The sequence below is a fragment of the Myxine glutinosa genome, chromosome 4, assembly GCF_964187855.1.
Source record: "Myxine glutinosa chromosome 4, kmMyxGlut1.1, whole genome shotgun sequence".
Taxonomy (NCBI): Eukaryota; Metazoa; Chordata; class Myxini; order Myxiniformes; family Myxinidae; genus Myxine; species Myxine glutinosa.
The window spans coordinates 116,497,254-116,509,435 of NC_136264.1; the positions used below are offsets into that span (position 1 = coordinate 116,497,254).

The 12,182-nt window shown below is 41.0% G+C and overlaps 1 protein-coding gene across 1 annotated transcript in view; it reads right to left on the minus strand.

The window, feature by feature from the left end:
- The window catches only part of CNTN2 (contactin 2), a 393,061-nt gene that overhangs the window by 262,462 nt on the left and 118,417 nt on the right, over positions 1 to 12,182 (minus strand). Inside the window, exon 2 of the mRNA XM_068113156.2 lies at positions 38 to 154. Coding sequence (XP_067969257.2) covers positions 38 to 154 — 117 coding nt within the window. The remainder of the gene's footprint in view (positions 1 to 37; positions 155 to 12,182) is intronic.

The window sequence follows — 12,182 nt, forward strand, 5'->3', positions numbered from 1 at the left end:
TTTTTCTGATTATTTTTGCATCATTCGAAATACTGACCGACAAGGATTGCAAAAACAGTGAAAAACTGTAATCCAGGCAACCGAAGACTGCTCACAGCTCTGAGCATCCCCATATTTCTTTTCATCACTGCGAGCTGTGTGCCTTGTGGTGAGTCTGTAAAAGAAAAAAGGAGGAAAGCATTCATGAACAATTGTAAAGTTATGGACAGCAAGCACTAATATACTATGCAAAGCAAGTTCACCAATTCCATGAATCTTGACTGTAGCTTTGAAAAAACAAGAGTGACCGCACTGTGGTCACGATCTGCGACACAATATATATATATATATATATTCGCCTCCTCTGTCCACTCAACTCTGTCATCCTTACTGTTGAAGGTATTATACATTTCATCTCCAAGGGTCTTAATGGTTTGGCTCAATATCAACTACAAGTCTGATGGACAGCTGGGTCTGGTTTCACACCTCTAATATATTACATAACTCTTGAAGACATCCCACCTCCCACCATTTTCCAATCCATACTCGACCCAAACAAAGCCAATGGAAATCTGACGTAACAAACTTGGGCAGTACGTATATAATCAGCAGAGGCCTACATGCCTGATATATTTGGCCCACCAGAAAACCCAAATAGCGGCCATATTATTTCGTCTGGGTGCCATAGCTTGAGTCGAGTCAAGTGACAAATGTGGTTGGGTCCGGCAGCTGTCCGACCAATGGGTGCATGTTTCAAAAATCGACATCCAACAAGAACCACATCAACAACCATGCGGAGCTCTTGAAGACCTGCGACATTCAGTGATGGAACAAGGAGGAAGCTGTACCTGTGTTCAAACAATGAGCAGTTTTGAATTGTACTATGGCAATGAACTGAGAGCTTACTGCTGTTTGAAAAATACCACACTCAAGTGCAGATGAGACAGCCAGCTTAATCTCCCTTTTGAAAGACCATGTTCTCTGGAATGCTACAGTCTGCTAAAGAGTTGTCAAAATGTTTTGAAAATAAAGGAGTTAAAGTCAATTTTAACATTCCCAAATCTCTCAATATCTCACATTCATCACTTAAATGCAGTTTCCTGTGTGTGGTTAGCAAGATATTTCCTGGTGAGTTGATTCAGTTGCACGGCATATATCGTACCGGTACTAATGGCCATTTAATAGTTTAATAAAAACCGAGTATGCTTCCAATTTTTCTCACCTTTTTATTTGATTACGAGTTCATATATCATATATTAGAAAGACAAGTGACCATTGCAAATGTAGTGGGCAAGTAAATCCCAAGTAATGGAAATGGCCATAAACGCATTACTCACATTTGAAACTTTCTAAATAATCGAAAATTATTTTTGCCTCTTTTCTGTAGGGCAGACATTCAAGCATTCAGCAAAGCATGTGGAAGAAGATGCCATTCTACGACACTTGCAGTGGTGATCTCAAGAAAGCTTGACGGAAGAAGAACCCACAGAGATTCCTTGAGGAATTCTTCACCATTGGTGACAACTTCACGCATGTTCTCCTGCAGTTTTCTTACATTTTATTTCTCTAGTATGAAGCTGGAAGAAATTTAAATGCCAATGAATGAATTGAGGCATGGAAAGAACAACCAACTGTAGTGAGAGTACAGGGAAGGTGGGCGTGAAAGCATAAGGTGCAGGAACAAACATGTTACAGGAAAAGACCTGGGTGAGGGCCAGCATGGTCAAAAATAGGCTTGGTGTATTGAATGAATGAATGAATGATCGTTTTAAGGCCATTTTTCCCCGCTAGAGCAGGGGTTAGCCTTGCGGGCTCTAAGACAATCATGGTTCCCTGTTTGAGGCAATGTTTTTATGGCCAGATGCCCTTCCTGGCGCCAACCCTTAGTCACCTCTTACGATGTGCAGGGATACGGTGTACCTATTCTAAGCCGGGGTACACACCGGGATCATTCATCCCAGCAAGCTGGTACTCAATTTGCCGACCTCGGAAGGATGACAGGCTGAGTCAACCCCCCTAGTGTTAATTTAGCGATCGACCAGGATTCGAACCCAGGATCCTAGGATCCCAAGCCAGCACCCTAACCGCTAAGCCAACACCAGGTGTATTGCTGCCCATAAAAAAAACATTCAGGATTTATTGTGTCAATTTTTATGTAGGGCTACCACAATCAAGCTGATACAGAGCATCTGTGATGTCGAAGCAGTTTTTTGGGGTTATATTGGGTGATTTGATATTGCCTTGCTAGGAGTAGTTAGTCTAATAGGAATTAGAATTTGTTCAGGGTGCATTTGTTCATGGAATTAGGCAGCTTTTTTTTTTTGTATACAAGATCGAGGCTCGTGTAAGAGCTAAAACTATGTAAGAGCTTGCCCACCCTTCACGAATATCACTGTGGGATATTTAACGTCCACAAACTACTGCCGGCAGATGAGATGCCCATAGTCCAGTCAATCTAACAAATTTTATGGCTCAACCTACCACTTATTGCAACAGAATGTTTTTCAATGCTATGCATTTCAGAAATGTCCCCTTAGCACCATACTAAAAGTATACCAAATTATATTTGGTGGATAGGCGTCAAATTTGCATAACATGCAAATTAGCTGCCGCCATTGAAAATAATACACAATTTCCACTGTAACTTTGTATCTAAGCATCCAATCAAAGCAAATGAAGTGTTTAGACCCATGTTTTCAGGGTTGATGATTATGAAAAGCTCATTTCTGGATCATTTATATGCATACAATTCAATGAAGTATGCAAATTAAATGCCGCCATTATAAAAAAAAAATCGATTTTCTGCAATAACTTTGTATTCATGCATCCAATCATGGTAAATTAAGTGTCTAGACCAATCTTTTCATTATTATTGGATAAGATTAGAACATTTCTGGATTAATTATATGCATACAATTACGCAAAAATTCAAATTAGCTATCCTCATTATTTGAAACTGCTATTTAACTGTGGGTATGTTTTCGATTCTGTTGCAGAGTACCGTATCTAAGGGGTTTGTGGTGTGATGGATGAACATTGATAAGAGCATGTTCTACTATAACAAGAGTTTAGGGGTGGCCAGGAGGCTCAAATTTTCAGGGTTAGTGTATCCATACGAGTAAAACATTTTGGATGAACTATATGCATATATTTATATGAAATACAAAAATTAGCTGTCACCAATACATTTATAGGAAAGTGCTATATTATGTGCATTGTTTCTATTCTATTGCAGAATATCTAAAGGCTGAGTAGTGTTACAGATGAACATGGACAAGTACGTTTTCTGCAACAAGAGTTTAGAATGGCCAGAAGACCATTATTCTAAGAGAAAAGGGAAGTGAGGGTATTAATAAGGCAAGTGCGGCACTAGGAAGCAGTCAGTGTAAGGACTAAAAAAAGGTCAGTGTGTGCACCAGGAATGCAGGTGGGTTTTTATTAATCCACGAAGTATTGCCAGCGAACAGAAAAGAGCAACTGCACAGGAACCGCCTTCATTTTGTGTTCTTCGCTCAGAGAATCCGCAGTTCAGTTTCAAAAAACATTGCTTGATCTGTGCTCAACCAGCTAAATATGAAGGAAGAAAACGGGGCTTTGACGTCATCCCTGTTATAACGGAAACTTTCCAAAATACTGTCTTACGTACGTGTGAAGAAAGGGAAGATGACTGGTCAAAGTTAGTTTCAGGTAGGATTGCTTATGCTCAGGACCTTTTGCAGCTGATGCAGTTTACCATCAGCGTTGCAGCGTCAACTTCAGGACTGGAAAGCAGCTTCCACAACAATATTCCACTGATGCAGTTGACAGTACCAAGACAAGAAAACATGGTAGATCAGAAGAAAGAGAACAGTATGAAGCATTTCTTATGGTTACCAAGTACTGAGGAAAATGATGATGAACAGATAACCATTGCAGACTTGATCAAGAAGATGGAGACCTGTCTCCTGGGTTCAGCATTTGAGCCATAGAGCTTCACACACGTGAAAAGTAAATTACTGGAACATTTCGGTGAAAAAAATCATCATCTCTGAGTTGAATGGTAAACAAATGTCGTTACATTTGGAAGTAGAGCCGCTGCCATTCTGCATGAGTTTTATCAGGAGCAGAAAGACGATTCAGACACAGAGATGATGAGAATAATACGCACAGCTGCCAAACTTATCAATAATGACATCAAGTCTGTTGATACTTCCAGGCATACATATCCAACTAGAGAAGAGATGTCTTCAACTGAGGAGGCAATGAAGTTCATACCACAGTCACTGTTGGCGTTTCTACAAGTTTTATTTGTTGGACAAAACGTTGATTTAAAGGTGGCATCAATAGGACAAGCTATTATGCAAGCAACCAGACCAAGAATCCTTCTAGCTCCATTGCAGTTTGGCCTTGAAACTGAAATGCACCATCACTTTGCCTTAAGGTTTATCATAGATACCCTTGATAAACATGGCTTTGGGTGTTCGTACATGCAGAAGTTTGAGGAAAATGCTGCTTTTACACATGGGACAGAGTTGCCTGCACCCAGACCAGGGGAGTTTATTCAGCATGTTGGTGGCAATGTTGATCACAATATCAGAACTCTTCATGGCTTTGGAACATTTGGATGGCTCAGCGAGGGTCAGTTACTCCCAGTGCAAACTAATCTGCCGACAGCGCCACCGAAACCTACTGAGCTCTTCAGATGTAATTGCAAGGCGGGGTGCAGCACCACTAAATGTACATGCCACAAGCATGGCCTTGACTGCTCATGGATGTGTGGAGAGTGTTAAGGTTTGAGTTGTGCTAACTCATCAAGACTGGAGCTAGATGACGAGTGACATCCAACAACTGGTAATTCATCCAGAAATGTACTTATCATATTCCCTTGTCTTGAAAATCTGGGTATACACATCTCACTTGTCAAGATTGGGTCAAGAGATAGACAGTTCTGGCAGAATTTTTTTTTGAATAACGGTAGCATCTCATTTGCATATTTCACATAATTGTATGTATATAATTAATTTAGAAGTGTGCTAATCATATCCATTAATCCAGAAAATATGGGTTTGGACACTTAATTTCTCATGATTGGATACTCAGATCCAGAATTACTGTGGAAAATTGATATTTTCCTAATGGTGGCACCTAATTTGCATGTTATGCAAATTTTACACCTTTTCACCAAATATATTTTGGTATACTTTTAGTATGGTGTTGAGGGTATATTTGTGAAATGCATTGCAGTGAAAAAATTTTTGTTGCAATTAGTGATGGGTCAAGCCACTATGATTGGACAGACTACCAGTTGAACATACATCTGAGGGATGTGAAACACTTTTCTTTATGATTAAGCTTGCATATAACCATGACAGGGCAGTCATCACTATACTGTGTGGCAAATCTTCTGTAAATTTCAACTGGCCTATTGTTTTTGTTGGGTATACATTTTATAATAATTTGCTGATCCACCCTCATTTTTTTCTCACTTGTCACCATCTTAATTTTCAGCCCCGATCAAAGCAAGAAATAAGTGATTACAGGTATCAGTTGTAGCAAACATGATACAGTAATGGCAAATTCTTTCCAAAAAAATGAATCGACATACAATAATGTGCATTTCACAAACAAACTTCCAGGTCAAATTTGAACAACTGTAATATCAACAAGGACCTGATCCCCCACCTTTTTGGTGGAATGAGGAATAGATCTGTGTAATATGAAAGCTAAATCTTGAAAGGTTTTTGAAATACTTTTTTTTTTTAATGAGCGGCTCTGAACGGTTTTTGAAATGAGGAATATATCTGTATAATATGAAAGCTAAATACTGAACGTTTTTTAATATCACGTACACAAGCCAAGTTACCGAGATGGTTGCCATGGCAACATAGTTCAGCCCATCACAGCCGTGGTCTAATCAGGTTGAGATAATGTCATGAGGAGTATATATCTGCAATATGAAAGCTAAATGTTCAATGGTTTTTAAAATATCATGTACACAAAAGTACATGAACAGATGATCGTTTGGTCGGTCAGTTGGACGGACCTTGTCGGAGGGGCATGGGACAATAATAAAAATGTATATAATGCTGAAATATATATAATCTTGTATGTATATAGTGCTGAAACCTGGAACCCTTATACTGGTTCAGCCATAAATAGGCTTGAATAAGTAGAGAAAACAATTGCCCGCTTTGTTTCTTGTGATTACCGGCGAACAACCTCAACCTGAATGTTTGTTTCAAATTTTGGATGGAACTCCTTGCATACATGCCAACTACTTGCACAATGCACAATGGATTTTAGTATCCAGTACAATCTAGTTAACATCTCCTTTCCAACTATTATGATACCTGCCACATTCTTCAAGAGATATGATCATCAACTCCAAAATCTCATAACCGATTGATTCCTTCAAATTTCATTCTTTGTCAGAAGTGTAAGGATCTGGAATCAGCTCCTATGCACAGCAGTCATTGCACCATCTATTACAGTCTTTCAGGAGATAGCTTTACAAGTCTTTAGAATGATTTGATCACTTGCTGACTCGAGCATGATGTAAAATAAAAAAGAAATAAAACAAATCATTAGAGCTATGGCCAAAATAACATCTTCGGTTTTTAGCATATCATCCTCGTACCATCCCAGCACAGCTTCCAGAGTGAGCTGATAAAGGGATTACTTTGACAAGACAAGACAAGATGTAAAATTAAAGTCATTCTCGACAGTTTAGGCTGACCATGGTGTGTAGGCAGAAGCATCAAATATTGCTTTGTGTTGATTGCAAGCTGGCTCTCTAACCACCACTCCTTGTTCAACTGTGCAGATCGTGATGTGTTGCTCCGAGCGTAACGTTATTAGTAATGTGTCATCCGACCAGGCAGCAGCACTAAAACCGGAGTTGTTTGTGCCTCAGTGATGTTTCGTGGGAGAAACTTTGACACAGCTTAAGGAAAATAGCTACACAGGAAAAATCGCTGCTTCGCACACATTTGTCAGTCTTTTGAGGAAACATTTTCAGTGCAAATCTCTGTAAATCACCAACAATTGCAATACAAATTCTGAGCAAATTGCACTTTGAAGTATCTAACATTTTCTGGGAAGCATAATTGACTTTCAAACCAATGCTACTGGATGGAAGAGTTTCTCACCTGAATTTCCAAGCAATTAATGTACTTCTACTTCCAAAGTTATCTTAAATAAGTCTCAACAATGATGAACTAGAACGGCACTCTTCGACATAACGACGTTGACTGATACGCCTCCGCTCACATTATGACATCATTGTAATACTTGTATCAAGTTTGATTTAAATCCATTCAGCTGTGCCCAAGTTAGCACATTTTTACCTGACATGACCTCTGACCTTTGACCTAAGACCCCAAACTTTTACCTCCATCAGACTGAACGGTTTACGTTTTGTATCGCACAGGAATGTATAGTTTAGCATGGACCATGTGACGCGTAGAAAGTTCATTTCGATGTACATAAGCAGGGTAAATGTGCAGGTTAAGAGTGTTTGCATGTCGCCATATGAGTCATGGCTTTTGTGTTAACTCGTTCTAGGGCGTACGATTAATAAACCCCAGTGTGTAATTGGCCCCCTGTGATTTTTCCGTTATGTTCTTACAAAATCTTGGCCAGCCAAGCAATAGGCCCCATTGTTACAACAACGGCCATTACACTGACAAGCCCGACAGAAACCCGCACATTCCATCAGGCAAGTAAACCCCGCCCCATGACCGCCGACGTCATCCGACCATTCCCGAACAGAGATGAGACTCTGCCCCCCAACAGCTCGTGATGGGGAGGCCACGCCTCGACCTTCGTCATTGGGTGTCAAGCAAGGCCGTGAAGCCCCACCCCGAATATGACAATTGGTCGTGGCCATGGACTGATGAAATGGGGCGCAGGGATTGGTCGGGGGATGACATCAGCGAGGGACAAAAGAGGGTGCCTCCCCTCCCCTCGTTCGCTGATTCTGAAACTGGCAGTCGGACCAGGCAGTCACATTTTCCTCTCACTCTCTTTGTCGTGGTCACACTAGAGAACGACTGCGCTTTGTGCCTTCGCTGGTGGAGTGAGTTCGGGGCCTTTGTGGAATGTGGAAAAATTGTGCAGACTGAGGGAGGGGCTCTTGCTTGCTTGCTTTCGCACCGGCGGCTGGCTGTGGGCACGACTTCGCGCCAACGCATGTTTTTCCCGTGCGGTGACCAGAGACCCGTTTGACGCCCACCAGTCTTTTGAGGGCCGTTTGGGAATGCCAGGCTGAGTACTGGCAACGCACCACACAAACACATTTTATTTTATTTGTCTTCCCTTGTCGTGTCTCTGTGTCCATGTGGAGAGTCCCCCAGTTAGAATTTAGTTTTACCCCACCATTTATTTCATTTTTATTGTCCAGAATTATTCATTTTATTAAATTCTTTAATTGTTGAATTTCAGTTTCTTGTATGTGAATTTGGCTGTCTAGTATTTGTGTTTGTGGGTAGAGTAATACACCCTGTGGCGGCCGTCTGATTAGATGAGGCTTCGGGCCTTTCCCCCGCACGCAAAAAGATAATACCACCAGTTTCGAAATACGACTCAGAGTTGAACCTCGTTTCGGCTATTTGTCCAAGGCTGGTCTTCATCGGCTATGGACTCGACAATATGTTCATGATTACAAGTTTTTTTTGGATACATAATCCATGCTCGTGGAAAAGCTAGCACTATAGTACAATGAATGGATCCGGCCGCAACCAATATAGAGGTTGAAGGCCAAGATAGAGGTAGACTTGGACAACAATGAGTGTGGGGAGGAATGGAAAGGGGCAGGAGAGGGAGCATGGGATGGACAAGATGGATATAGAAGGAAACTTTCAGGAGGGAAAATGGAAAGTTTGAAGGAGAAAGGATTGGGGTAGCATGGGGGGAGGAGTAAAAGTGTGTAGAAAGATCATGGTTTTGGATTGGGAACGATCTGAGATGGTGGTGAAGAGCTGTCTTGCAGACATGGGGGGAAGAATGAGATTGAAGAGAATGTCAAATTTGGTTCCACAGGTTGCATTTTTCTCAACTCAAATAAGAGTTGCTCAACTCAACCAACAACGCAAACTCAAACAATTTAAACAAACTACGTACCTTGACACGAGTCTGAATCAAACAAGAGTTACATTTTGCTCAACTGCTTCCACAACATATGAAACCCAAACGGCACTTGGTAGAGAGCATACCTCCGCCAGACTGAACGGTTTACGTTTTGTATCACACAGATCTGGATCCGGACTCGATCCAAAATCGAATCGGCTTTTTCTTATTGCCAAACCAACTCATCCACCTAGTTTTATCATGTTCTCCCACAACTTTTTGAGACATCATACTACAGACTTGGCATTTAATATGGAATTTATTTTTTTCTTGACTTGGGTTTACTTTCTGCACTCAGTACATCAATCTGGTGAGTTTCTTTTACCCTTCGGTGATGTCTTTGTTGAAAGAACCATGTCACTGATTGTCTTTCGCAGCAAGAAGTCAATAACAGGATTATATCACAGGTGGCGTGACAAAATGTAAGGACAGGTACATTTGACGATTGGCTTCACAATCGGCTATATAAGGGTTGTTGCGTTCTGTATAAGTGGAAAACAACTGTTGCACGTCTACAAAAGTTATTGCCGCTTCCTCTGGAGATGGTCCGTCAACTTGACAATGCTGTTTGTCATGGAGTGGTGGCTTTACGAAATTCTGGCATGAAACAGCGTGCTATTGCTCGGCAGTATGGCATCACTCAAGGTCAGGTGTCAAAGATCCTGAAACGAAATGCTCAGAGCGGTGTCCCTACTCCAATACCAAGGCCAGGACATCCACGCAGAACCACAAGGAGAGATGATCGCCAGCTGCAACGGTTAGTCTGCAATGGCCGTACCAAGTCAGCTAATCGGCCTAGGGCTGAGTGGCAGCAACTGACAAATGTGCCTCTATCCAGAAGTCTAGTCAACCAACGACTGGTTCAAGCAGGCTGTCGTGCCAGGCGTCCCCTGAGAAAGCCACGCCTGACCAGACAACACAGCCAGCGCCGATTGCAGTGGGCCAGAGAGCACCGTCAATGGCAGCCAGGCCACTGGAATCACGTGACCTTCAGTAACGAGTCTAGATTTCTGGTCTATCGTCAAGATGGCCGCGTCCGAGTGCGCAGACAAGTGCATGAAGCCCACAACGAAGATTGTATAGTGCCAAGGGTCCAAGCTGGAGGTGGTGGGCTGACCGTTTGGGCTGCTTTTCATGCAGGGGGCAAAACTGACCTGGTTGTTCTGAATGGAAACCTGAACCAGTTCAAGTACAAGGCCATTCTGGAAGAAACATTGCTTCCATTTGCTCGTGCAGCCTTTCGAGGAAACTTTGTCTTCCAAGATGACAATGCACGGCCTCATGTGCTCGCATGATCCAACACTTTCTTGCTGACCGTGGTGTAGAGCATATGGAGTGGCCTGCCATGTCCCCGGATATGAATCCGATAGAGAACTTGTGGGCAGAATTAACGCGTCAAATCGACAACTTGGACCAGCGGCCTACCTCTGTGCGTGAATTGCAGCAGACTATTGTCACTGCATGGCAAGCGATTCTTGTCCAAACCTTGGCAAATCTCGTGAACAGCATGCCTCGACGTGTATGTGCTGTCCTGAATGCTCGTGGGGGTTACACGAAGTACTGAACTGTAATTTTACTGTCCGTAATCCCAGTCATAATTTAGCTTTTGTTTTTGTTGAAATTTTTTTTGGCTAATGTGCAAAATAAAGAGATACTTCTGGAAAACGTACAGAAGTTTAACACAGTACTGTCCGTGAATTGAGTTCGATATCAGTTTACATCACTTTCAAGGATCAATGTATTTGCTTCGAAATGTCAAATGTGGTTTTTGTTTCTTTTAAAGGTCACATTAACAAAATCTAGAATAATTTCAACATAATTCCAATGAACTTTTGGTTCTGTCATCTTGAAAAGTAAGTTCACCCCCACAAAAAAAATATTCCATATTAAATGCCAAGTCTGTATATATCGTTTTTTGCCCCATCTCTCAATGGTGAAGAATCACTTTGAAATTCTCGGATTCAGATACAAATCTTCACCAAAATCGAATAAATTCGTCCTTGTTACACACACAACCTCCCCGCCAAATTTCGTCCGAATTCAACCTCGACTTTTTGAGATATCCTGTTTAGCAACAGACAGACAGACAGGGGTGAAAACAAACTCCATCCACCTTTGGTGGGGAGGTAATGAAAGGAACAATCATTGAAAATAAAATGCCATCAGTGTAGTGGTTACTCCTTTGTCAGGAAAGCAAAGCAAAAGTGCAAATTCAGCCTGAAATGTTGTACCATGCTCATAAACTATGCCAAACACCATGACGGTTTCACATTTCTGCTAAAACTTGACTTTCAGCTTTAGCCACCAAATGACAACACTTGCAAATATAATCCCAAGAGGAAGATAGATTGTTTCTCATGTGTCTCATGTACCCTAAATACTTTAGAAGAATTTTACAGCACTAAATAAGTGTCTAAAATTCTTGCATAATCTAGCCACAAGATGCCAAGATGCCCTTTTGCTATTTATGGTTTTGTGATAAACATTACGTTCCAGGTAACGCTTTCATTAATTACCTTAATTTTTCAGTATGACCTTCATGTCATTTTCTCATTTCTAATATATAAATGTCTGACTCAGGTAATCTTTTCTCATAATTATACCCAGCAAACACATCTTGCATGTTTTACGCTGAAACCTCATTATTGCTTGGTACATATTTCTATAATATGGTTACCCCAAATGCACATAATAACCTACGATATGGTCATACTAAACTTGTTATTCCCATTAGTGTTACATCTTTAGATTTATAAAATGTCTCTACGCGAATGCATCTTATATTGTTTAACTGATTTATACACATTTATTGTTTAACTGTTTTATCTTTCATTTTGAATATATTGAAGTAGTAATCACCCCTTTGGGCTTTCTCATTAGCACCCAGTACTCCACTCATCCCCATCCATCACCAATAAATAAGAGTGTTGAATTATGTCATCGTCAGAGACAGATGGAATGATTCATAGATTTGCAAATGTCAAAAACACCTGTCAAAAAATAACCTTTTGTTAAATGTACAGTAGGTTAAAAGCATGCTAATGAAAACCAAAAATATTTAAAGGATCATGAGATAGTATATGCAAATGAAGGTGGTC